The following is a 23079-nucleotide window of genomic DNA, read 5'->3' as shown; positions in this document are numbered from 1 at the left end:
ATAGATAAGGTGCATAAATATTAACCGAAATCCGACGGAAAACAAATATTTAAACATAGCACGTTCGTTCGTGCAAGAGTTCGTGCAAGGTCGCGATCACCAGCAACAATGTGGTGAAATACGAGTAGGTATGTTTGGAATGAAAGAATCTCATTTATAATTTACTGAACTATTTTATTCTCCACTATCGAGGTGTACTATAAGCGATTTACTATCTGTCTGTCAGCTAGTTTTATAACTATTACTTTATGGACCCGCAATAACGAAAGATGTCGTCGAGTCTGATTCACACTTATGCCTCTCCAGATGAGTTGAGAATGCAGTGGAAAAGGGTCGCGGATTGAAAGTAGAATTAACTATTTAGTAAACCCTATCGTCCCTCGATCGTTTGTAACGGAATCGAAACTGGCTAGCTAGCACCCACAATGTCTCCAGCTTGCAGCGCCACAATTTACGCCGCCACGGTTCCGATTGTGTTTTTGTCTCTCGCATTTCTTCACCGTATCAGACCAAACATCGGTCCGCAGGCGCGGACACGGAAGGATTAGGAGGATAATTTATTTCCCATCCACCACCGACGGGTGGCTGCTGCGGACGTTGTGCCATTCTCATTAGTGCCTTCTCGGCCTGGAATAGACCACGGCCAGTACGAGGGCAATGAAAACGTTGACCGGCCGATGCCGATAAGACGGTGTGCGCCGTCAGTCGTGGAAGATTCTTAGGCAGCGCGATAAGCTTTCGTTCTGGCGTGGGCAAATATTACATGGAATCTTTCGGTCGCCGTGGTGGCGATTACCTCAGCTTGGCATTGGTACAGCATGAAGCGCCGACGACACGGTGAGATACTACTCTCTCTCGGAGCTTCGTATCGGATGCGTAGTACCAGCCGAGTAGAGTTGAAGATCTCCGAGATGCGCTCAGTGTGTGCTCGTCTGGTGGGGATGATTGCCAGATTACCTGGAAGATCTCCGGCCCTATAATCCTAGCCCGATCGCAAGACGCTCAGTTCGTCCACGGTCGCGATCGCGAGTAGTTCGGAACCGGGCAGCCAAGTATCTAGTTGAGCCTCCTGTCCGTGGGGTTGGTAGTCGGTGATTAATGTGACCTAATCCTATCAAGGGGAGCAGATAAAGTGTTCTCGATTTTCGGGAGTGCGAAGCAACTGGAACGGTTATCTATTTGCGGTGTGCGACGGTAGTGAAAAAACATGCGAAAGTGCACATCGATAGAGTGTCTCAGCCAACGGAAAAGGATTAATTAGTTTCCAGAAGGATGATCATTAATATACGAACTAGCAGTCCCCAACCGCCCAGCACCGCACCGTAACGAGTGGCCCAAGTTTGACTTTGAGATCCGAGCAAAGCCAACCTTCGTCTCTACCTCGGTCACGTCGCGTTGAGTCAGTCGCGAAAGCGGAGCAGGGGCGAATGAGATTTGATTGAAAAATTGCTCCCGTAAACTTGGCTTACGGTTGGCTGGCTGGTTCGGCCCGGTGGTCGTCCACCGTAGCGTTGCGATGGAATTTTGGGAGGACTTTTGCTTCGCTCCTTTGTCCATCGCATCCAGAAACGCCAACCGGTTGGCGGTTGGCGCTTCTGGACCTTGAATTCCTTCAAAGAGCATCGTTGTCTAGCCTTTAATTGAGCCGCACCGGCCGTCGGGTGGATATTAGAAACAAATTATCGTTGTTGATCTATCGACCACAGACGTAGCGTCGGATGTGGCACCGTTTACTTAAGGAGGCTGCGCCAACCACAAACCACGTGCCGGGCCACCGGGGGGCTCCCCCGTAGAGCCGTAAATAAGGCTAATTGAATTCTGGGCCATTGAAGCGCAGGGTTAATACGCAGGCCGCTCGTCGCCTTCATTCACGCTTCCGCCGATCTCGGCCACCAGCGTCCGAGCCGTACATTATGATGCAAATTCAAGAGCATCTGGCTGCACCGCTTCGGCCTGCCGGCCTAATTAGACATCCATCCTTAAGCCGTTTTGCGGTCCCGTGAGTCTCCGTGGTGACGACGCCACCGAGTTGTTACAGGGGCCGGGATATTGCGGTTAGACCACGGTAAAGCGATACTGCTACACTGCGCCTCAATTACCGGAACGTGCTGGCCACACTCTGGAGACGCAGATACACACATAGAGACGTTTGGTTTGCGTTTTGGATGACCGTCAACATAAGCTCACTTGGCCGACCCGTGGCAACGGACCTGGACCTGGAATGGACTCCACATCGGATATTACAAATTAAAGCGATTGAACGGCCCACCGATCAGACGGCGGGGCTCGTAGCTCAGTGTTACGGAATTACGGTGATCTATTACGTCCTTTTTTTCTTGTGTTGCTTTTCTTGCTCTGTTACATAAATAGAAGCGAAACGAGTGGTTCCGGTGCTAGGGTTCTGTTGCGGTCCCAGTTTTGTCTCGCTTCGTTCGGTGAGCTCCGCGTTCCTGAGTGGTCCGGTGTCCGGTCGGTCGCAAATGGCGTCCGCAGGCGATGGTGAGAAGCCGCCGAAAATGGCAGAGGAAAACGGAACCAACCCGACCAATGCCGTCGAGCAGCTGAGCGATCCGACCCGTTGGGAGAAGTTTTGCCTTCGGCGCGGAATCAACCCGAACCTAATCATGCTGAAGATCACGCTGTTCGTCATGTATGGTGGTGAGTAGGGCAGCGACAAGCTGGCCGATTAAGGATTAAGTGTTTATCTCTGCAACGGTAATGGTGCACACCCGGTTCAGTGAATAATGGTAAAGGGATCTATCGAATAACAGGGATTGCATGAATTCGTGCAAATGGCAATCAACCATGTAATTAATTTGAATCAGTAAATCAGTGGCGAGTTTTGAATCGCATCCATGAGTCCTTTTTCATAGGTAACCGATTAAAAAGGAAACTTTTCAAAGAGCACATAATAGACGAAAAGTGAAGCTAATGGTACAGTGAGTTGTTATTGAGCTTCTGCCTCCACGGAAGGATCCTGTGAATAAAGCAGAAAGATTAATCGTCAAAAACTACAATATTTTTGGCGTTTCGGTCACGTTCAAATCAAATCGAATAGCAATAGAAGCTCCAAAACTAAGTTGAAACCCGATTTATTTATATATTTAGTACAGACCTTGGCGAGCCAATGACTTAATCAAGCGAACTCAAAACAGGACGTACTTTTAACAATAAAAATTATTGACAGATTGACGTCCTAAAGTCAGTTTAACGGCCTGTGGCGTAATTAGGACTGCAAGAACTGCTATTCCATACAACAATTTTAAATCTAATTCTACAATCTAGATTTTCAGACATCTTTTTGGTTTAATCTTTGATATATTGAATAATTGCGTACTGTTAATAATTTCTTCGTGCTTTCGATGTTCCTTTTGTCCCTAAGACCTTGCCAACAAATTTAAACGCATTACTAACCATTCAGAACCCTTAAAGTCGCCGTTTCCGTACATGCCAAATGCCTGTGCAGTATTGCAGCTCGTGTGACTAATGCAGTTTGCACTGCATTCACTTTGGCAACCGATCGAAATCGAACAGAACGGAACGGAACGGACAAATTTCGCCATCACGTGTTATCCCGGGGCACCGAACTTTGAAACATGCATCGGGAAAAGGTAGTTTAGTTTTCTTTTGCCCCTCCTCAGAATGACATTTTGTTCGCTCCAGTCCGGCCCACGGACACGGACTGGGGCTTCCCATGGAGTGGTTGCCCGTTGGGGGGACGGTTGAAAAATGGAACATGGAAAAGCTAAGTGGAGTTTCGTACGAAGACGATGACCGACAGATCATTCCGACCGACCGTCCGTCCGGGGGCCGGGCCGTGGGTCGAAAGTCATCGAATTTACATGATACTCTCACCGGGTGCCGGCACCGGGCCCCGGGTCCGATACGGGCGTATAAATACAAAATGATGTTTCAAAAACCTATTTCTATTCATAACGTTTTCGTTTCAATTTCATGCAACAGGATCGCTGGGGCGCTGGGCTGGTTGTGCAGCAACGTGTCACTGATGCATCTGCCATCCTGCCAGCGCCGGTCCATGTTCCGAGGGCAGGATGACGAATGGACTTTGGACCCGTTGCGTGCTGTCCCCGGAGTGCCATTCGCTCGAGTGGCCACCCGGTGCAGTCTCGTCGAATATGTGTGTTGCGGATCCCTGGTCCCGGCCGGGTCTCCGTTGTCGGGGAGCTCACTCCATCGACAGCGTGATGGGAGTGGATGGGAGTATTCTCGCCTGGTCCAGGAGGCGGTCTTGGGCCAACATTGGGTGCGGGTGCAAAATTGAATTATGAACTTTGCTGTTTCGCAGTGTGTAGCTACATATGTTCGATTGCGAACAGCTCACGCCCCGGGACTCCGGCCCCAGGAAAGCCACTTGCAACAGGCATCGCCACTGCGCTCGTGAAAATCACGCTCCACCAGCACCGCCGCACGGTGCTTTTCGAATAAATGACACTTGCTGTGCATAAAACCGTTTACGGCGTATGCGAGTGTCGTAAATTAATTTGCTTGACTTATTTGGACACCCCATTTGAAGGTTCCAATGCGGCGAGCTAGTGGCGGCTTGGCCAGGACAGGACAGCCGCTTGATTAGGGCTATCAAAGCAGCCCTCCGGACCAGAAAAAGTTTTCGGTGTGGCTTCCGTGACACGTCTCAGCCGGAACCGTATCGTAACTGCCAGTGAACGATTTCAACTTTATTTCATTGGAATAACCTGGTCCAGGGTCTTTAAAAGTTGGTCCTGGTGTACCCGCACCGGGTAGTCTCTAAAACGTGTTCAAACTCGACATAACCTGTAACGAGAGAGAATTAACATTAACCTGTAATGTTAATTCTCTTTCGAGGTGGTGTGTTTCATTGTCGAAGGTTAACGAACGGACGTTGAGGTGACAATAGGATTGGAAGCATATTTATGGTTGCACTTGAAATGTCACTCGCCAGGAACACGGCTTATGAAACATTAAACTTTCAGTAACCAGTACCTGGTGCGATGCTCTCCAAAGTGGTCTCGTACTCTGAAGCTATTGATGCGAGTTCTTGTAGCGTTGTACATAAATTAACACTCGGCAAAACACATACCGTGGGGATTGATGATTATTTTATTGTCGTATCATTTTGTTCGCGTCGCTCAATCGTTAAAGTGAGTAATGTATCCGAATGCCCTACTTGGGTCAGTTTGTGACATTGCATTGGCTTTTATTCCGGCTTGAAACGTATCGTATCGCATTCTAATGTTTAATTTGGAACAATGTTCATTTAAAGCTTGTGGCTTAAACAACAAATAGCGTCTGGCATGCAAGACCATTGTGCAATTATGTCCATCGGAGGATTCTTAGAGTTGAAAAGCTCCCCAAATAAAAAGCTCTATAGTTGATTCGAACTCTTGCACTCTTGTACTTATTATAAAATCCTTAACGACTGTCGTCTGCTATTTAGCCTGAAGAGCGGAACGTTCTCGTTATTGTCACACAGCTGGGTTCGATTCCCGTTGGTCCCGTTGGTCTGCTTCAGGACCATCGTTGAAAAGGTTACGATTGAGTAGCGAAAAACATTCCCATTCTCATTAGGCATCTAGACCGTCGCACAAGGGGAAAGGTTCACTTGGACAGCCGACTTTCATTTGCCGGTCAACGTTGCCGGATTAGTGCACTTCAAACGTAGCAAAAAATCCCAGCCAGTATTTCCAATCATTAAAAAGTAATCACAACACTTCAGCCCATCACACAAAATGAAGCCAGCTACGAAGCCGGCCTGTAACCCTGCGTGCTGCGGCTGGCTGCTGACTTTCTGGAAACAGACTGCGGAATAAATATTTATTATAAATTCCAAGTACCCTCGAAGCGCTGGGCATCGCCCAACGGTGCGTGCGGCAAGTTACGCCCGGGTGCCCGGAGGGTTCAAACCGCCGGAAGGAATTCGCCATTCTGCGGCGAGCGGCGAGCGAGTTTGCCCGCAACATAACATTCAATAAGATTTTTCTCCGTTTCCCCGCCCGTCTCCTGCAGCCACCTCGTCGCTACTGCCGTACCTGACGATCCACATGCAAAGCACCGGCCTGACGGTGGAGGAAATTGCCATCATATACCTAGCGCTCCCGTTCACCACGTTCCTGAGCCCGCCGATCACCGGTAAGTGAGGGTGCCGCAATTCATCATCTTCGCGCGCCTCCTCGAGCCCCGCCCGGGTTCTGGTGCTCACCTTCCTTAACCCTTAACATCTTATCAAAAAGTCGAACCGATCCGTGCCCGGCCAGGGCACTCCAACGAAACTATACTTCGTCCTTCGACCTACCATGGCTGGCCGTGGCTGCCGGTCGAAATAAATTTTGCACTTCGCTCCGCACGCTCGGGAACTCAAACAAATGGGCGAAGGAAACGCCCGGCGAACCGCGCCCCCGGCGAAACTTTGCTGTTCGTTGCCTCGTTGCGCGTATTGTTATTTTTTTGCCCGTACTTCAAAAATTGGAAAACTTGTCTTGTTTTTTTGGTGTTCAATAAGTTAAGCAAACAACGCACAACGCGCCGGCTCAGAAAATGTTCGAAAGCGAAAGAAACGTGAAAGTGAACGAAGGAAAAGCTGGCGCACCGTCGACCTCAACGGCTGCTAGGGGCCACCGGACAAAAATCCGGCATGCCGGGATCGATGAAATAAATTAAACGAAAATGAGCCGACGACGTGGCGGCGATGGCGCTGGGTGTCTGGGAAATCCGCGAACCGCGCTCCGTGCTCCAAGTGTTTGATCTTGGGCGAGAGCCACCGACTGCCCGCCCCACAGACACATACACAGAGCCACTTATCGGTATGTGCGCCCCACGGTGTGTACGTGTGCAGGATTTGCGGCCCGAAACTGCTGCTTAAGTGCGTGAAATCAGCCAGAAAGCTTTACAAATTGAAACCAGCCAGCGTCAGCAACATCATCATCATCATCATCACCACCACGACCATCAGCAGCATCAGCAGCATCCTCGTCGAAAGCAAGGAACCGCCACCGTCAACCATCAAAGCAACCGAAGGACCTGCGGATCCCCGGGCCCGGGCCCAAGCTGGCCTGGCGCACGAGAATCGCGGCCTGATGAAAGTTAAAAAGGCGAACGCACCGTCGCCGCCGGCGCCGCACGCGGATGGAAGTAAAATTAATTATGTTTTTGTATTACATAAATTAATCAATCTCACTAACAGCATGTTAATTTAAGCGACTACTAATAAGGGGGAGGAAAGGGAGCGAGGCATGCTATTAATTGAAACGTAAGCAGCATCTGTCGCAGCTGCACTCTGCCGTGGCCGCTTGTTACGCCAGCCGACGTCACCGGGTGCGTGCCAACTAATAGCTCCCGCTCGAACCAGTGATTTTCCTGGAGCCAGTTCGACGTCGGCTCACTGCCGAACCTAATCCTGAGCGGGGCCAGTTCATTGTTTCCGATGATGTTGCATTATTCGACGAATGATGCCATCGTTGCCGGTAAATGGCGGTTCCTGTTCGATCCCTTCCAGCCGTGCTGGAATGTGACCCCTAAACATAAAACTATAATTCAACTTCGCTACTATTTCGCTTTTATCAGTAATTTCACGACAAAAATGGTGCGAGTGTGCTTGTGAATGTAAGCATTGTTTGTAGGTTTGTTTTAGGCCCAACAATAGAATATTTTCATTTCGTTCTGAGATTGATTTTTGGTGAGATTGAATGTCTTGTATTGTAATATCTAAGTTCTTTCGAAATACTTATTGTTTTGTTTCAAATTTTAGTCTAATCGTAACTGGGATTAAACTAACACTCATTCACAGTAGTTGATATACAAGGACATAGAAGAATTTTGAGGGTCTCTTTAGTTTTAAGGATCTACGATAATTCTACAGTACATTTTGCCACTTTATTCTGACTAATTTTGAAAATGATTTTCGTAACTAACTAAGGAATGGATGTGGTTCGTCCGTAGATCATCCGTCTCGCTGCATCGATTAATCGGTTCCTAAGACGTCAGTTCGGAGCCTAAAAGTTCAAAACATTAAGTCGGTGTTTAGTACGGCACTGTCCGTTCTACTAATAATAAATAATAATAATACGGAAAGGATGCCTTCGGTGTGACGGATGGTAATCGAGTTAACCGAGGTCCACCAACCCCTCAGATACTTCCCTTATTTAAGAAAAAGTCATCCTAACGAAACCACTACGTTGCAGAACGTCAGAAAAAGAATTGAAGTCGTTTACGTGACTTGTCCGGTCCGGAGTGTGGTAAACATTTAATCTGTTCGACTATTTGATAAACATGACCTCACAAACGCACGTCTAGCCATGGGCGGGCTCTATGCTGCCGTAGCTCTATGCTCTGACATGTGCCTTTGTGGCGCCCTGGCACACACCATTACCATACCATGCCTTCCTTGTTTTCCATTCCACGCTCCACGGCACGGCACGGCACGGCAGGCTTCTTGGTGGACAAGTTCGGTCGGTACAAACCGGTGGTCATCATGAGTTTGCTCTTAAACGCATTATTCCACCATTCGCTGCTGCTGATCCCGCAGCAGGAAATACCGGGCAAGCTGCCGGAAGCGTACGTAATGAGACATCCCTTGACCGGAAATGTAGAGGTGAGTGTTACACAACACGTGTGCATGATTCAATTATCGCCGCCCCGAAGGGTGTTGATTTCGCTGACGACAGGCGCAAAAACCGATTAAACCGCGCTGAAAAATAGGTTAAGGTCCGCCGGGCTAGAAGAGCACATTCGTCGATGTTTGTTGATTTCGAGATGCAGAATTTGGTGGCCGGTCACGGTGGTCTCCCCCCCCGGGGGTGAGCACGATAATTTGATCTATTAATCGGAGTTCCGGCTAGATATCCGATTGCTGAGTGCAGTGAATGTAGTTTTAGCGGGGAAAACCATGTTACCATGTCGGGTCGTATCTCAGCCCCTGTTTTTGCGACCCTTTCGGCAGGTCTGGTGGTCACCGTGCCCGAGCCGCGAGTGCCCGGAGGAGGAAGAGATGGACATCGTGGTGGACCAGTGCCTGGATCACTGTTTGCTGCTGGAGCAGAACCCGAAGATCGAGATAGCGCCACCGCCGACGGACCTGCCGCTGGTGGTGACCCCGAACTCGGTCGATGCGAACGACCCGAAGGACGATCTGGATCTGTTTGTGCGGAAGGGGCCCAGAAAGGGTGCCAACAAAACGAACGACGTACTTAGCAGCAGTTCCAGTACCACTGAGCTGTACATCGACAGTAAGTTTCCGGGGACTACGGGGAAACGGGTCGAATCCTCTAATGCACTCTAATCGCCCGTTCGGCAGAGTCAATACTTAAGGAGGACCCGGACGAATCGGAAGAGAGCGAGGAGGGCTGGGTCGTGGCGGGTAGCGGCGACTCGGCGTTCATCGTGCTCGACATGCACCCGGACCTGGGCGAACCGATCGAGCAGCTGGGCATGGAGATCGAACACGACGACAACGCGACCGTGACGGACTTCAAGACCCGCTTCGGGGTGGCGCTGCTCTGGAAGCAGGGTGTCAACGTGACGGCACTGGAGGAGGAGGACCTGCGGTGCGGGGGTCTGGTGCTCACCTCGAACATGTCGCTCAACAGCAACCTGATGCTGTCGGAGTGGGCCGCCGACTGTATGGTGCAGCGGTGCCGGTTCCGGCGCAACGGTCCCGACATCTGCCCGCCGGACTACAAGGAGAGTGACGACAAGATCTTCTGGATCTACTTCGCCCTCCGTTTCCTGGCCACGACGATGCTTTCGGCCGGCGTAACCATCATGGATCCGATCGCACTCACCATGATCGAGAAGTACGGTGGTGACTTTGGGCGCGAGCGACTCTTCTCCAGTATCGGGATGGCTATCTTTTCGCCGATTACCGGCATCATGATCGACTTCTTCTCGCGGGACCTCGGCTACACGGACTACTCGGCTGCGTTCTACACGTACGACGTGTTGCTGATCATCTCGTCGGTCACGGTGTTCCTGATGCCACTCGGCGAGAAGCTGCCGGCCGACAACGTCTTCAAGGACCTGTTGAATCTGCTAAAGCTGAAGCACGTCATCATCTTCATCTGGTTCCTGTTTCTCCTAGGCAACTTTTGGGGATTCATCGAGAGCTTCCTGTTCCTGTACCTGAAGGAACTGGGTGCCCCAAACTATCTGCTGGGTGAGCTCCGTCGGGATAATACTCACGTCCTGGTGGTCTTAGATTCTGTTGTGGTTTTTGGCCCACAGGTATCACCATTACGGTTGGAACGGTCAGCAGTATCCCGTTCCTGTACGGAGCCGGTCGTATCACGAAGGTCGTTGGCCACGTGAACCTCATCGTGATAGCGTTCGTGGCTCACGCGTGTCGCCTGGTGGGCTACTCGTTCATTGAGTAAGTAGCTGACGGGTTAGATTCCTGGTCCTTCCTTCGTAAAACTTATCTCTCTCCAGAAACGCCTGGTGGTGCTTTCCGTTCGAAGCGATGGAAGCCCTGTCCTGCCACCTGATGTGGGTCGCCGCGGCCACCTATTGTGCACTGCTCGCCCCGAAGAACCTGCTCGCCACGCTGATCGGGGTGTTGGGAATGGCCCACTTCAGTCTCGGCCGCGGCAGTGGCTCCTTCTTCGGTGGCTTCCTGATCGGTGAGGTGGGAACCCGCGAGGCGTTCCGTTACATGGGGCTCGTGGCCGTAGCCGGTGGGCTGGCCTACAAGTTCATCCACGCCATCTGGCTCCGCAAGTACGACAACCCGGTAAGTGAACCCGTTGACGCAGCGTAAGTCCATATCTTGATTTGACCGTCTGCCCACCGGATGACAGGATGCGGACGACGAGGTGGTCGAGAAGGGCGAATCGGAGAAGCTGTACAGTGAAGGTGACGAACCGAAGACGAAGGATCAGGGCACGTCGATGTCGCAGGAACGGCTCTCGCTGATGATAAAGTACAATCAGATAGGCAGCCTCACCTCGCTCCCGAGGGGCTCCCGGGTAAGTCGTCTAAAGTCTAATTGAAACTTTCTCCAACCGGCGTGGCGGGCGTGAAGTTCGTCACGCGCGCAAATCGGTACGCAGGAAACACGGGTCTTCCCACAGGTCGGAAGACTTCGGCTCCTGCCACTCCCAGAAAGGAGCCGCCCGCTGGCTACGCGTTGGGGATTAGATCCCTGGGACGGGTTGTCCTACGCTTTCTCCTGTCCCCGAACGGTGCCCCGAAGACGGAGTGGAGTTCCGTTTTTATCAAAACACACTTCTTATCGCACTGTTGTTTACCACAAACCACGACCGAGATGTGTGAACTCAGGTATTAAGGTTCCGGGTATCTCTCTGCGCCTTTTTGCTTGGGCTTGGGCCAGCGTGGATAAGTGGATTTTCCACCACATCGAGAGTGGGACGGCCGAGAGCAGAGATATTAAAACGTAACATGTTGAGCGTATACTGATAAAGTTTATCGTCGGCCAGTTTTTTTGGCGCCAGCGCTTACGGGTTGTGTATTAGGTTAGCTTTTGCTTCGCTACCTACGGCCCACGTGCCGTTTCTGGTTTTCGGGGCCAAAACTTTTGTTGCCAGGTGGTTCACTTCCTTGTTGACATGTCAACGGAGTGTAATGAACTAACATATTTTTTTAAAGAATCCAATAACTCATCTTCAACGCTAAAGCCCACCGATGTGTCACATTGGAGAAGGAAAAAAACTCACAGGAAGAAGTAAGGAAGTGTCTTATCCGTGAGTAACGTAGAAGGTGAATTAGAATGTTGCGATACTCGTAGCTTCGGGACAATAACACACTTTGTTGATTATGCTCTTGAACGTGATCTGTAAAGGAATTAGCTCGCCATATCAGACGCACAAAAGATGCTTTACGATTGACAAGTTTCCAGGGGTGAATCAACAATTACGTTAGAGTGGTTGATTATACAGGGTGTTTCATTAACGACACATTTTTTCATTTGGTTATACAAAAATACGGCTGAATATTTTTCAATGGTTGAACATTTGTTTGAAAGGTTCATTCATGACGTTTATGTATAAAATATAATTTTGGTTGTAGAACATTGGAAAATATGAAAAATTTATTTCCAAAGTGGTAAGTCGTTAAATCATTCGTCAAAAGCACATTTCATTAAAGATAATTTCCACTTTTGTGGCAATGTTAATAAGCAGTATTGTGATTCGGAAACCCCACACATCGTGCAAGAGAAGCCAATGCACTTACAACGAGTGACTGTTTAGTTTGGCTATTTGGTTCTTCGGCGAAATTGAAGCTGAGACGGGACGGCATTTGATTTCAACAGGACGGTGCTACGTGCCATACAGCGACTGCCACAATCGATATTTATGTTATGCGAACAAACCAACAACTATTGACAACCTCAAAACCCAAATTCAAGTTGCTATCGCCGAAATAGGACCAAATACAATCGAAAATTGACTCAAAAATAGGTCGAGAAAATGAGCTATTGCCAAGCCAATCGTGGTGAACATTTTACCAAAATTGTTTTTCATAAAAACTGCCATTAACTAACCTTTCAAATAAAAGTTCAAGCATCGAAAAATATTCAGTCGTTTTTGTTTATAAGCAAATGAAAAAAATCATGCTAATTTGCTCACTCTGTACTTAATTGTTGCTTGTTGTTGTTGTTGCTCACTATTTAAAGTCACTCCAAAAAAATACTGATAATTTAAATAGCTTCCGGAATCATTTCCCAAGCGAATTATTTTCGTGTAAGGAATAGGAATGCGAGATGTTATCTGCTCAGGAAATGTTACATGGGTCGAGATACTTTTCACAAAACTCCTCTGTGTGGTAAAGTAGCTTCCAAGTTGTGCAATTTAACCTTCGTTAGAGTATTAAAAAAAACTTCAAAGCAGCTTCAGAGTTCAGCTTAAAAATCACCATGGCACAGTAATAAGAGATGAGCATTGATTGCTGCTTCCCATTAATGTCGGGAGTCGAAGTCGGCCAACTTTCGTTTGTTCACGGTCCCCCTGAAACCATGGCCCGGTTTACGTGTTGCTGTAACGTACGTGTTGCTGGAATAACCCACCTGGGACGGATCCATCCACCACCTGACGTCGGATCACGATCCCGATATAAAAGTTACGCTCTACGGCGATGGCCCGAGTGAACGAGTACTCGAGGCGAAGCATAGCCACACCCCACACCGGGTAACGATTCCGATTCCTCCATTTTTTCGGGCAGGGTGACGTGAACGATGCCTTCGCAAGACGCCGGAGCAGCTACAACATCGAGTTCGTGCGCGTCCAGAAAGGTGGCGGCAGTGCGTCGAAGGTGCGTCCCTGGAAGCGGGTCGTAACGGGGCCCGGTGATTAATAAGTCTGTGTCTGCCCGTCCGACCCCTGTGTTGCAGGTGGACCTCCTGAAGTCGGCCATCGACATCAACCACAAGGCGTCGCATCCACACCTGCGCAAGGAAGGCAAGGCGTCCGATCAGTCGCTCAACTCGAAACGTGCCGACAGCGCGCCCCGTTTGAATCAATCGAAAAACATTTCCCAGCCAGCCCTGGGCGCCGTGGTGGACGAGGTAAGCGACGACCAGGTGGGTGGGTGCGGGGTCCTAGCGGCTGCGGTCCTGGGTGTCACGGGCGATCCGACCGGGGGGATTATGGAATCGATTTGCTTTGCGCTCGAGGGCTGTCGGTTGTCGGATTATCGGGGCAATCCTGGCCGGGGTTGGGCCCGGGGCCGGGTTTGACAATTTGACGTATATCTGATGTGTACGAGTGTTAACGGTTTAGGACCTACCGACGTCGGTGCTGTCGCGACACCGGAAAAAGCACCACCAGAGCGGCATCCTCGTGGTGAAGGCCTGCAGCCAGGACGGGGACTTGGATTTGCGCAATTATCTGCGGGTAATGCTGTAAAACCGCGAACCTACCGCACGCTGCATGCCGCCGTTTGCCGCCGTGTTTGATGATGCCGAGGATGCGGATGCGGATGATGATGATGATGTTTCGCCTGCCTGGGTTGGGGAGGGTTCTGAGTGTTAATTTTCACACAGGGACCGAAGGTCCACCACAGGGCTCCATCTAACGGCCATCCATCCGACGGGGATGCCGATGCGCATGTGATCGGTTCCTGCTGTTTCGCGCGGGACAATAACTGGATGACGATAATCTAACCCACCATCGTAGGGTCTCTCAAATTATGAACCGCTAATAGCATCATTACATCACTAACTCATCGACCATGGGATGGGCTACACGAACTCGGTGGTCTTGGTTGGGGTAATTAACTAACTATATAATGAATTTATCTAAATATTATTAATGTAATAATTTATTTTTCAAGTAGATCATTCGGCATCATGAAACCTTCAAATGACACTAGCCATTAACTTGTACCCAAAAGGGGTAACTTCGTAACTTGTAAATACAAAAGGGATCAATAGACTTCCTTATCAACTTGATGCATATTAAAAGGCCTGAGGTTCGCTTTTGACACATTTCAAGATCCTTTCTGGACAGAAAATATCGAAGTATGGGGTCACGGTTTGGTGATGTATCAACGAACGGTAGTCATGCTGAATTCCATTCATTAATTCAATTCATCCTTGGTTTAATGAGTTCATCCAGAGTAGTGAATACGGAGAAGTGTCTGCCGTCGAGCTCTATTGTGTTTGTTCTTGTTCTATTCCAATCTCCAACAAGCACAGTAATGATTTCAGAGACAATTTTCCCGATAAAAGTTAGAAAAAAATTAAACAAAAGGGCTTGCTTTACTTAATAATACGAGCCCATCAATAATGAACTTCTTTCATTGGACCCTTGTACCATTGGAACAATGTGTGACCATTGAAGAATATTTTAGTATTCATCTTAAAGCTGACAATGCAGCACCGTATACCACACACATCATGTGGTGATTTTAGTGTCCACAACTTCTTATTCAAAGTCGAATAATTCGTATCCCGAGTCGACAGGACTCTGCGTTTACTACTTTGGAACCAACACCGTTCAAATTCATTTACTCTAAGTATGAAGTGACTTTACTTTCCTCATTCCGATAAGCTCGTTTTGGAACAGACATCAAGGATTCCAAATGGTTCAAACGAATACTGTGATAGTTGTCCATCTTTACTATAACTATGTGTAACTATAGTATTAGTATGTGTAAGACTACAGTTACAGTGGCTCATAGCGTAACGGAAGTTAGTTAATCAAATATGGTGTTTATCTTGTGCGGTTTTCCTTAATTGCCATATGATGCTGCTGCCGGCAACGCTATCTTCCAGTTGCCAGAAACCTGCCCCCATTGCTCGTAGCATTAGCAGCCTGTTTTGGGACAAAAAATCATTAATTAGCATGGCTTGGAGCCTGGAACCCGTCGGCAACGATATGCAACCAATTCTCAGTCTCACCCGTTTCCCGTTCCGGTCCCTCTAGGAAACGGAACAGCGCGACTCCATCACCGAGGGCGAGGTAGAAAACTATAAGCTGGAGCTGAGCAAAAAGGCATCCCGAGGCCATGTGCTGAACGACATTCCGGAACGGACGGTTGAAGCGTCCGAGCAGGTTGCCGTTGCCGGCGGATCGACATCGCCAGCCACCTCGGCCAGCGTGACACCAGCGACTGCCGTCACCGCCACCGAGAGCATAGCGGATCGGGACCAAGAGAAACCCGCGACCTGACGGACCGGACTTCGCACAGGGACCTCCCGATGATAGATGATGATTGTTGCGCCGTTTTGTTGGTTCGTCCGTTACTCGTTCATATCTCTAGTGTGTTGCTGTGTATTTCTTTTGTTGCATCCGTTGTTTCCCGGGGACGGAGTTTCGTTGCGTAGTTGTGGTGCGTTGGGCCTTGATCCTCGTGGTTTTCAGTACCGCGAAGCGCAATACGCTATACCAAACAGTACAAGAAGTAGGATTGAATAATACACTGACTACAGGTGCTTCCGTTGGCAAATGGTGGGCCTTGTCCTTGGTGCAGTCTTGCAGAACGATCTATATATAGCTGATGACTCAGTTGAAAGTCAAAAGGACGCGTAAAAGGGCGATCCTGTTGCGGGTAAGTAACTAACCCCCCTTATATAAGCCTTATAAGGCAATTATTTTGAACAAGCAGAGATTAGCCAACCAGTAACCAGTTTTTTACTTATTACTTACCTAAACGTCCGCGAAAGCTTCTCGTAGACCCTGTGATATGTGTTCCCCATAATTCGCGCCCCACAATAAGCTCGATCCAGTAGGGTCAGTTTAATTTTATAACAATTTTCATGTTTATTTTGTCACTGTCTGTGTGTATTACTCATGCAATGTAAGAAGGGTTGTAAGGTTTGTTGTTGCTGTTGTTGTGGAACTTGCGATCCTCTTCCGCGATCCGATCCTTTCGTACCACGCCTGATCCGCGGTGAGTAAAATGTATCCAGGTCCAGTGTCCTGTGACTAACTTTTCTATTTCTCGCTCAACACCTGGCCACCAGTACGTATCTGAAGACTGGCTCCACGTGCACCGTGATCGATGGGGTATCGGGGATAGCCATAATTTGCCGCCACACCTCAGCTTGTCGCCAGTGACTACTACTCGCCAGCTGGACACTCTATCCTCCGGTTCCGCCAAGGGTTTTGGCCTACCAGCGCTTATCGTACTAATTGTTTACTTGATTGCCCTCGAGGTGTACCCTCCAAACCATGTCGTAAAATGCAAGCCGCGTCAGGCTCGGATCCAGGCTTCCGTCCGGCAACCCAAAGTGAAGCCTTGTGGTGGCCGAAATTCGGCCCGCTTCGGGGCACGGCAAGCAAAACAGGGACAGCAAACGGAAATCAATAGCCATCGGCGTTAGCCACTCCTAATGGGCATCTTCTGTTGGGCCCCATTCTCTGTTTTCTTTTGGAGTACATCCAATCTGTTATCCACCCCGGGTTGGGGGGGTGAATCAATTTACAATAAAACCTTTGCTTTTTGGGGAGTTTGGCCCGCAACTCAATCTCGTGTCTTGTTACAATTGACAGTGGATGTCCTTCCGGGCAGCCGTATGCTTCCGCCGTCCTTCGTTCGTTCGGTATTGCGATTAACAACACCCGGTGTATGGCACACACGGGAGTTCGGGCAGAAAACGGGTGTCGGGTAAATCAAACCCACAAACAGCCGCCACCGGCAAAGGACTCGGCAAAGGACAGAGATTATGGCAATTATCTAATATCATTGGAGGGATTGTTGTGCTGTAATGCGTGTGATGTTCGCCCCTTTTTTACCTTCACTGTCTCTTTATTATTTGCTGCAAAGGACACCGCCGACGGGACGGGGCACCCACCAGATTCTACGAACCAATAGACTGCCCAATTGGGTTCGTGTTTTGGTTTTCGTTTTGACGGTGCACACTCACGACACATTTGAAGCTTACAGTTTGGCCACACGAAGTATTGGTTTCCTTTTTTTGTTGTTGCTATAATTATTGTATTGTATTGGCGGATCTCGCTGTTTGTTCTCTCAAAACTCTCTCCCTCTCTCTCCCTCTCCCTCTTTCTCTCTTTTTCGCTCTTTTTTCTCTCATTGTTTTGCGATTTTGTGGCGTTACTATTGCGCAAAACGATGAAAACGTTCGTTTTTGCCTTTTTCTACTCTATCAGCGAATTGGGTGGTTTGGCATATTCCTTTTCCAGCAACCTGCAACTAAGAGTTCTCTGTGTATCTGTGTGTTTGTGTAATTTTCTATTCCATTCGCTATCGCAGTACGTGGTTCTTTCGCACTGCTATGACCTACGATACGATGTACAATTTGATTTATGATTTAGTTACTTTTTTGCTTGTTTGTATTGTTAGCCTGTGGTTGTTGTTGTTGTTGCTGTTGTCATCTAACGCAATAAATACCTTTAAAAAGGTGCCACTCGGCACGGCTAGTAGAAGAAAGGAGAGCGAGAGAGAGAGAGAGAAGGTTGAAGTCTGCTGCTAGTATCTGCTCCGATGCGCTACTAATTGCTACATTAAAAGCTCCCTAAAGAAAGAGTTTTGCGAAATGGGGCCTCTGAAAAGGGGGTTTTGGTTTTATTACTTTAGTCGGAAAAGGTAAACTCTCTATTGCGGAATAAAGCTGTGAGCGTCCTGTGTGAGCGCTTTTCAGCCTCGAACAGCAACAGCACATCCAACCTCTACGCCAACGTTTGGCCCATACGCCATCGAAAGGTTATAACTTTAAAAAACGGGCCCCTCTCTCTACGCGCTCGTTCTCGCTCTATCGAAACAATGACAATGCCTAGTGCTACAGCACCCGCCTCTGGTTGGACGAAAGTAATTAAACCTACCGGACTAGCAGGGTAGCCTAGAGCGCCAGGTCCTACATAAAAAAATGGTTGATTTATTGGAAGAGTTGTATTCGTTTGCTTCACGATTGGCCACCAATCTGCGCTGTGTCCGGCGAAAGGAAAGGACCCCAAGCAAGCAGCCGGAAACGCACCTACCTCTCTACCTAATCCCGGGCTGCTAACATCCGCGCCCTATTGCTGCTTCCGTGGACGTCGAGTGTTGTGGTTGTGATTTGTTCTATGATTTGTTATGTAGTTTGGAAAAAACGGTAAGTAACGTGCGTTATTCGCTGCGGCCGATCCGATTTGCTGTCGTTCGCTAGGTTTTGCATGCAATGTCTGTTTCACTCAATGTCAAGTAACGGGTATTTTTAGCTAAGATTTTGGGTAGCTTAAGAAAAAGGTTCATATTTATGTGGTATTATTATATTTTGCATTGATTTCTTGCTTACTTTTTTGTTTGTTTGCTTTTTTTCTTCCTTCCGCAACCCGTAACCTGGCACGGGGCCCTTCTTGACGGGAGTGGTTCTCTTAGTTTGCCTTACCCTTAGATAGCTCCCTCTTCCTGTCTCTCGCTCGCTTTCGTCCTTGTAATTCTTATGCTTATAGTCTAATATATGCATCAAACGTTGCTAGTTCGTTTAGTACGGTTCAAAATATATGTATAAATATATTTATTGGCACATTCTGGGTCCCCGACCCACCGGAGCGGACACGTATTGGGGGAAACGAAACCAAGCTTGGGGAAAACTAACCTCAACATTCCCACCAGCACACCAAACTCTCTCTCTCTCTCTCTCTCTCTCTCTCTCTCTCTCTCTCTCTCTCTTTGTCTCTATTAATTTTTAAACACTTCTTCTCCATTGCACCCTTTATTGTTTCGTTCCGCCAGCATCGCCTTCGGCCACTGTTTAGGGGAGAATCCTTAATATCCTTCGCTGGGGCCAAGAAGCCTTTCGAGGGTCGGAAATGTTTCGGGCGCTTGTAAACCATAATTGCCTCAGATTTTATCGGATGCAATCTTTTCACTTGCACCGTGACCCGCCCGGCCTGACGCAAATCTGTATCTCATTTCGCCTTCGGAGATATCGAGCTGGAACCAACGGGACCGGCGAGCCTTTGGAAACTAGACAGAAACCGGAGGGCCCATACTGGAGGGATTCAGGATCTCGGACCATTATTGTGGGGCGTGCCCAGTGCACTACAACCCGTGGGTTGGCGCGTCGAGAAGTTTGCTCATTGGAACGCTCCGGATGTGTCTTCGGAAATTCCCTCATCGTTTTCAAACTCAATTTATGAGTCAATTATTCTCCGTCCGCTTTCCGGTGGCCACCCGATGCCGGGTCTAATCCACCCAGGGGAGCCGCCCGGAGTACACTTTTCGGTGATAAAAATCTTTAATTTCCGCCTCGGTCCAAAACGACTTGAGGGTGACATTGGAAGGTGTCATTGTTGCTTCCGGTTTGCGTGTTACTTCTGCTGCTTCTTCTTCATGCTCGGACAAACAAAAACGGAAAACACGGCAGTCCCATTACAAAACACATGACGCCGGTCGTCGGCCATGTTGGATGGTGGACTCCCTGCCGCAGAGAGATTGAGAGCACCGAGCGAGAGAGAGAGAGAGAGCAGTCGGCCTGGCGCGGCAGGATATCTCAACAGCAGTCGTAACGATAACAACACCCGATGGCGACACGCGACAGTGTCTGTTTCGAACAATCAAACGTAAGCCGGTAAAAGTAGGAAGGAACGGTTAAAAATCAAAAAGGACGAACGGAACCACTCACATCAGTAGCCGGTGAGAGCCCGGCCAGTGTGTTTGCTTTGTACCCTCCAGACCGATCCTGTTTAGCTTGCGGTCTGGGGTCCGGGGACTGGGGTCGGCCGGGGGAGTAATTCTGACCGGTAGCTGGCACACACATGCACGTGGGTTCGATGGCCGTCAGAAAACTCTCGGAACCGATGGATTCGGAATCGATGGACGTTGGGACTTAAAACGAGGGCGTCGATTGGCGGCGACAACCATTAACCGTACTTACAGCGCTCGGGAGGGAGCTCCACTCTGCACTCACCCGCCCGCACCCCGCGGCCACTCACCCGTCCCGGGCATTACTGTATCAAGGGTGCGTTCTGTGAGTCGCCAAAGTCCACGGTGTAGTACATGTCGTTCTCCAGGTTCATCGGCAGCGGTTTGGTGATCATTCGCTCCGGCTGCAGGCCGGCGTACGAGTGGGGCTGCAGGCCCTGGTGCGCCGCGTAGTGGTAGTTGGGGTTGGTATGGCTCTGGTGGTGCTGGTGGCCTTTGCCGCTCAGCCAGTGGCGGTTGGCGCCGTTGGCCGGCTTCGAGCGCCGCCCGAACACCGGTATCAGCTGGCGGTGCTTGGTCGCGAAGTGTCGGTAGCTCTGGTGTACCTTGCAGTGACAGGCGGTTACCTGTGGGTGGTTAAAAAGGGGGGGTGACGTGAAAAAGAGAACACTGGATGCAGAGAACCGACTCCGGTGGCAGCCGGTTGCCGGCTGTTCTATCCCCAAGGTTATCCCCAAATGAAGCAACGCTATTGAGTTTAACTTTACGATAAACAAAACCGATACGGGAACAAGCGCGAATCGGATCGGGCTGGAGATCCGCGAGAAACACGAAAAATTAAGATAAATAGGGCAGTAGTTAACAGCCGAATCCTTTCCGTTGCAAATATCAACATTTTCCTGGTTAGTTGTTTGATTACTGATACAAACACCGAATGTATTTGATTGGATGTTGATCCCTTCGATTCAAACACGATGCGGATATTAAATCAACATGTTTAGATTTCGTGTGCTACAACCGTGTACTTTTGAACTAGAGCTAGATTTACCTTGAAGATTTGAATATCATCCTCAACTTCACCAAGCTTCTATAAAGCTTTTAAACAATTTTGAATAATAAATTATAAAACTTGATCAAAAAAATTGACTGTTGATCAACTAAGGGAATTCATTTAACGTCTGTGAATTGTTCACTCCGACGTATGTTCGTTGTGAGGATTATGCCTATGCCTGTAGCGATCTTGTATGTTGAGGTGTTCAATAAGTATTGCTGTTCGATTTCCATTCAGTATCGACGTGTCATAGTATTTTTACAATGGAAAAAACCAAGTATAGTGCAGTGATTTTTTCTATTTTTGGAAAAAAAGAAATATATGAACGAATGTATTCACTAGATTTGGTCCCTAGTAACTTCCGTCTTTTTCCGGCCCAAAAAAAATCAGCTTATAAAACGTTTTACATCAAATGATGACGTCATAACAGCTGTTGAAGCGTATTTTGCAGTCCTTCCAGTTTCTCACTACAGGGATGGAATTTATAAATTGAAGTCTTCTTGAAATAAGTGTATTGTTGTTCAGGGAGGCCATAGTGAAAAATAAAGAGTTTTTTTTAAGCATAAAATTGTATTTTTCTTATGGAACCGCAAAACTCATTCCTCACCACCACAGTATCTAATCTAGTTTAATGTTCAACGGAACTAACGGTATACTTTCCAACGTCAACGGTCCACAAAAAAGGAATAAAGCTACCTTACCGGTCACTGGTATCTTTCTTTCGCTATCTTTAAACTGAAAGAAAAACAAGAAAATTCTTAACCGCATCAAACGCCTTCCCGGTGTACCAATAGTGCCCCATCACTAGCAAAGTAATGAGCAAAAGAAACCCATTTCGCGAACATTCGCGATGATTAGCACTCGCGAATGGTGAAAGAAAACCCCACCGAAGGTAAAATTCCATTCCTATATTTCCATTGTTACACTGTGCGTACAATTAATGGCAACAATCCCGAAGAAATCGTACCAAAAGAATAGCTGAGTCCTTTGTGAGTGTGCTGGCCTTAGCGAGCGATTGTGTCGATAGCATGGGCAGCCGAAGCCGAAACAATTATTAGCAAATCATCGCGGTCGGCAGCAGCTTCCCCAAAGGTTGGAAACACGCCCGGGGCCACGTAACAATGGTCGGTGGTCGGTAAACAACGGTGACCAGCTCTCCCACGAAGGTGAACCTCAGACTTCTGTCTCGCTTGTTGCGTCCTTCTGGGATGGGAATTGGCAGCGGACGCGTCCCGTGGGTGGTGAACCTCCATCCCACCCACGATAACTAATGAGCCACACCGATCCTGTGTGTTTGTATGTCAGCAATAAATTGCTATTTCCCAGATTGTCCCGGGCATCGAACGGTGCCGAGGATTGATGGATGGTAACGACGAAAGGTATTGGCCAAGTAAACAGAAGAAGAAACGGAAAAAATCGAACCGAAACAAAATGGAGGACCCCTGATCCCATCCCCCCCGAGGGTACTCACCACGATGGCCACGATCAAAATGGCGGTGGCGAGCGTGCCGGCCGCAATGTACGCGTTGTGTAGCTCGATGGCGCTGCTATGCTGTTTGCCGGTGCCGGTGTGGGTCACTCCGCCATCGCCTTCCCCGTCGCCCTCGCTACCACCGCCGGCTCCATACATCGTGCTGCCACTGATGGCCCGCAGCCCGTTCTGGTTGGCCAGCGTGTCCGATAGCATCTCGCTCGAGCTCACCATCGTATCGATGACGAAGTTTTCTGTGGGGCAAAAGTGCGAAACCGAACGTACGTAATGATATCACAACACACCGGGGAGATTAGAAAAGTTTCTTCCATTCGGCTTGGGCCGGGAGGCCGGGCCCGAGGTCCCACGGCCCCGTGGTCGGGGAGAGGATGGCGGTTCGCCTGAGGTCGCCGCTCTAATCCACCAAGGATCAGGCTCCAATTAGTTCGGACACTCGCGCAGCGCAGTCGTGAGTGTTTTCCAATTCGGAAAAGTCGGTCCCGACCAACCGACCGACTTTTCGTTC

At 48.9% G+C, this 23079-nt stretch overlaps 2 protein-coding genes across 5 annotated transcripts in view; one reads left to right on the top strand and one right to left on the bottom strand.

Annotated features, from left to right (window-relative positions):
* The first annotated feature begins 1024 nt into the window (after positions 1-1024).
* On the top strand, positions 1025-15877 carry LOC131208268 (uncharacterized). Of its 4 annotated transcripts, XM_058200928.1 has the most exons (13): positions 1025-1080; positions 2371-2658; positions 6004-6126; positions 8421-8584; positions 8933-9218; positions 9287-10144; positions 10213-10357; positions 10417-10717; positions 10785-10952; positions 13165-13254; positions 13334-13507; positions 13722-13835; positions 15369-15877. In XM_058200928.1, exons 2-13 carry the CDS (start codon positions 2481-2483, stop codon positions 15612-15614), a joined length of 2847 nt encoding a protein of 948 aa, XP_058056911.1. In that variant the 5' UTR covers positions 1025-1080; positions 2371-2480; the 3' UTR covers positions 15615-15877. The 4 variants fall into 4 exon arrangements, with proteins under 4 accessions (XP_058056911.1, XP_058056913.1, XP_058056912.1 ...); XM_058200930.1 differs by lacking the exon at positions 13722-13835; XM_058200929.1 differs by lacking the exon at positions 13722-13835 and having other exon boundaries at positions 13334-13522.
* A 4456-nt stretch (positions 15878-20333) lies between these two features.
* The window catches only part of LOC131207884 (uncharacterized), a 33210-nt gene continuing 30464 nt past the window's right edge, over positions 20334-23079 (bottom strand). The window contains exons 12-13 of the mRNA XM_058200517.1: positions 22554-22807; positions 20334-20657 (exon numbers count right to left, since the gene is read on the bottom strand). Of these exons, the coding sequence (XP_058056500.1) occupies positions 20334-20657; positions 22554-22807 (578 nt within the window). The remainder of the gene's footprint in view (positions 20658-22553; positions 22808-23079) is intronic.

Source organism: Anopheles bellator, chromosome 2 (assembly GCF_943735745.2).
Source record: "Anopheles bellator chromosome 2, idAnoBellAS_SP24_06.2, whole genome shotgun sequence".
Classification (NCBI taxonomy): Eukaryota; Metazoa; Arthropoda; class Insecta; order Diptera; family Culicidae; genus Anopheles; species Anopheles bellator.
Note: the sequence above shows the minus strand (reverse complement) of the source record. Positions and strands in the feature narration are given on the sequence as shown.

Excerpts from the sequence above, each read along its gene's own strand:
- LOC131208268 (XM_058200928.1), top strand. The coding sequence starts at position 2,481 with ATGGCGTCCGCAGGCGATGGTGAGAAGCCGCCGAAAATGGCAGAGGAA. Across the intron at positions 10,953-13,164 it reads CGCTCCCGAGGGGCTCCCGG|GGTGACGTGAACGATGCCTT; the intron begins GTAAGTCGTCTA and ends TTTTTCGGGCAG. Across the intron at positions 13,255-13,333 it reads GTGGCGGCAGTGCGTCGAAG|GTGGACCTCCTGAAGTCGGC; the intron begins GTGCGTCCCTGG and ends CCTGTGTTGCAG.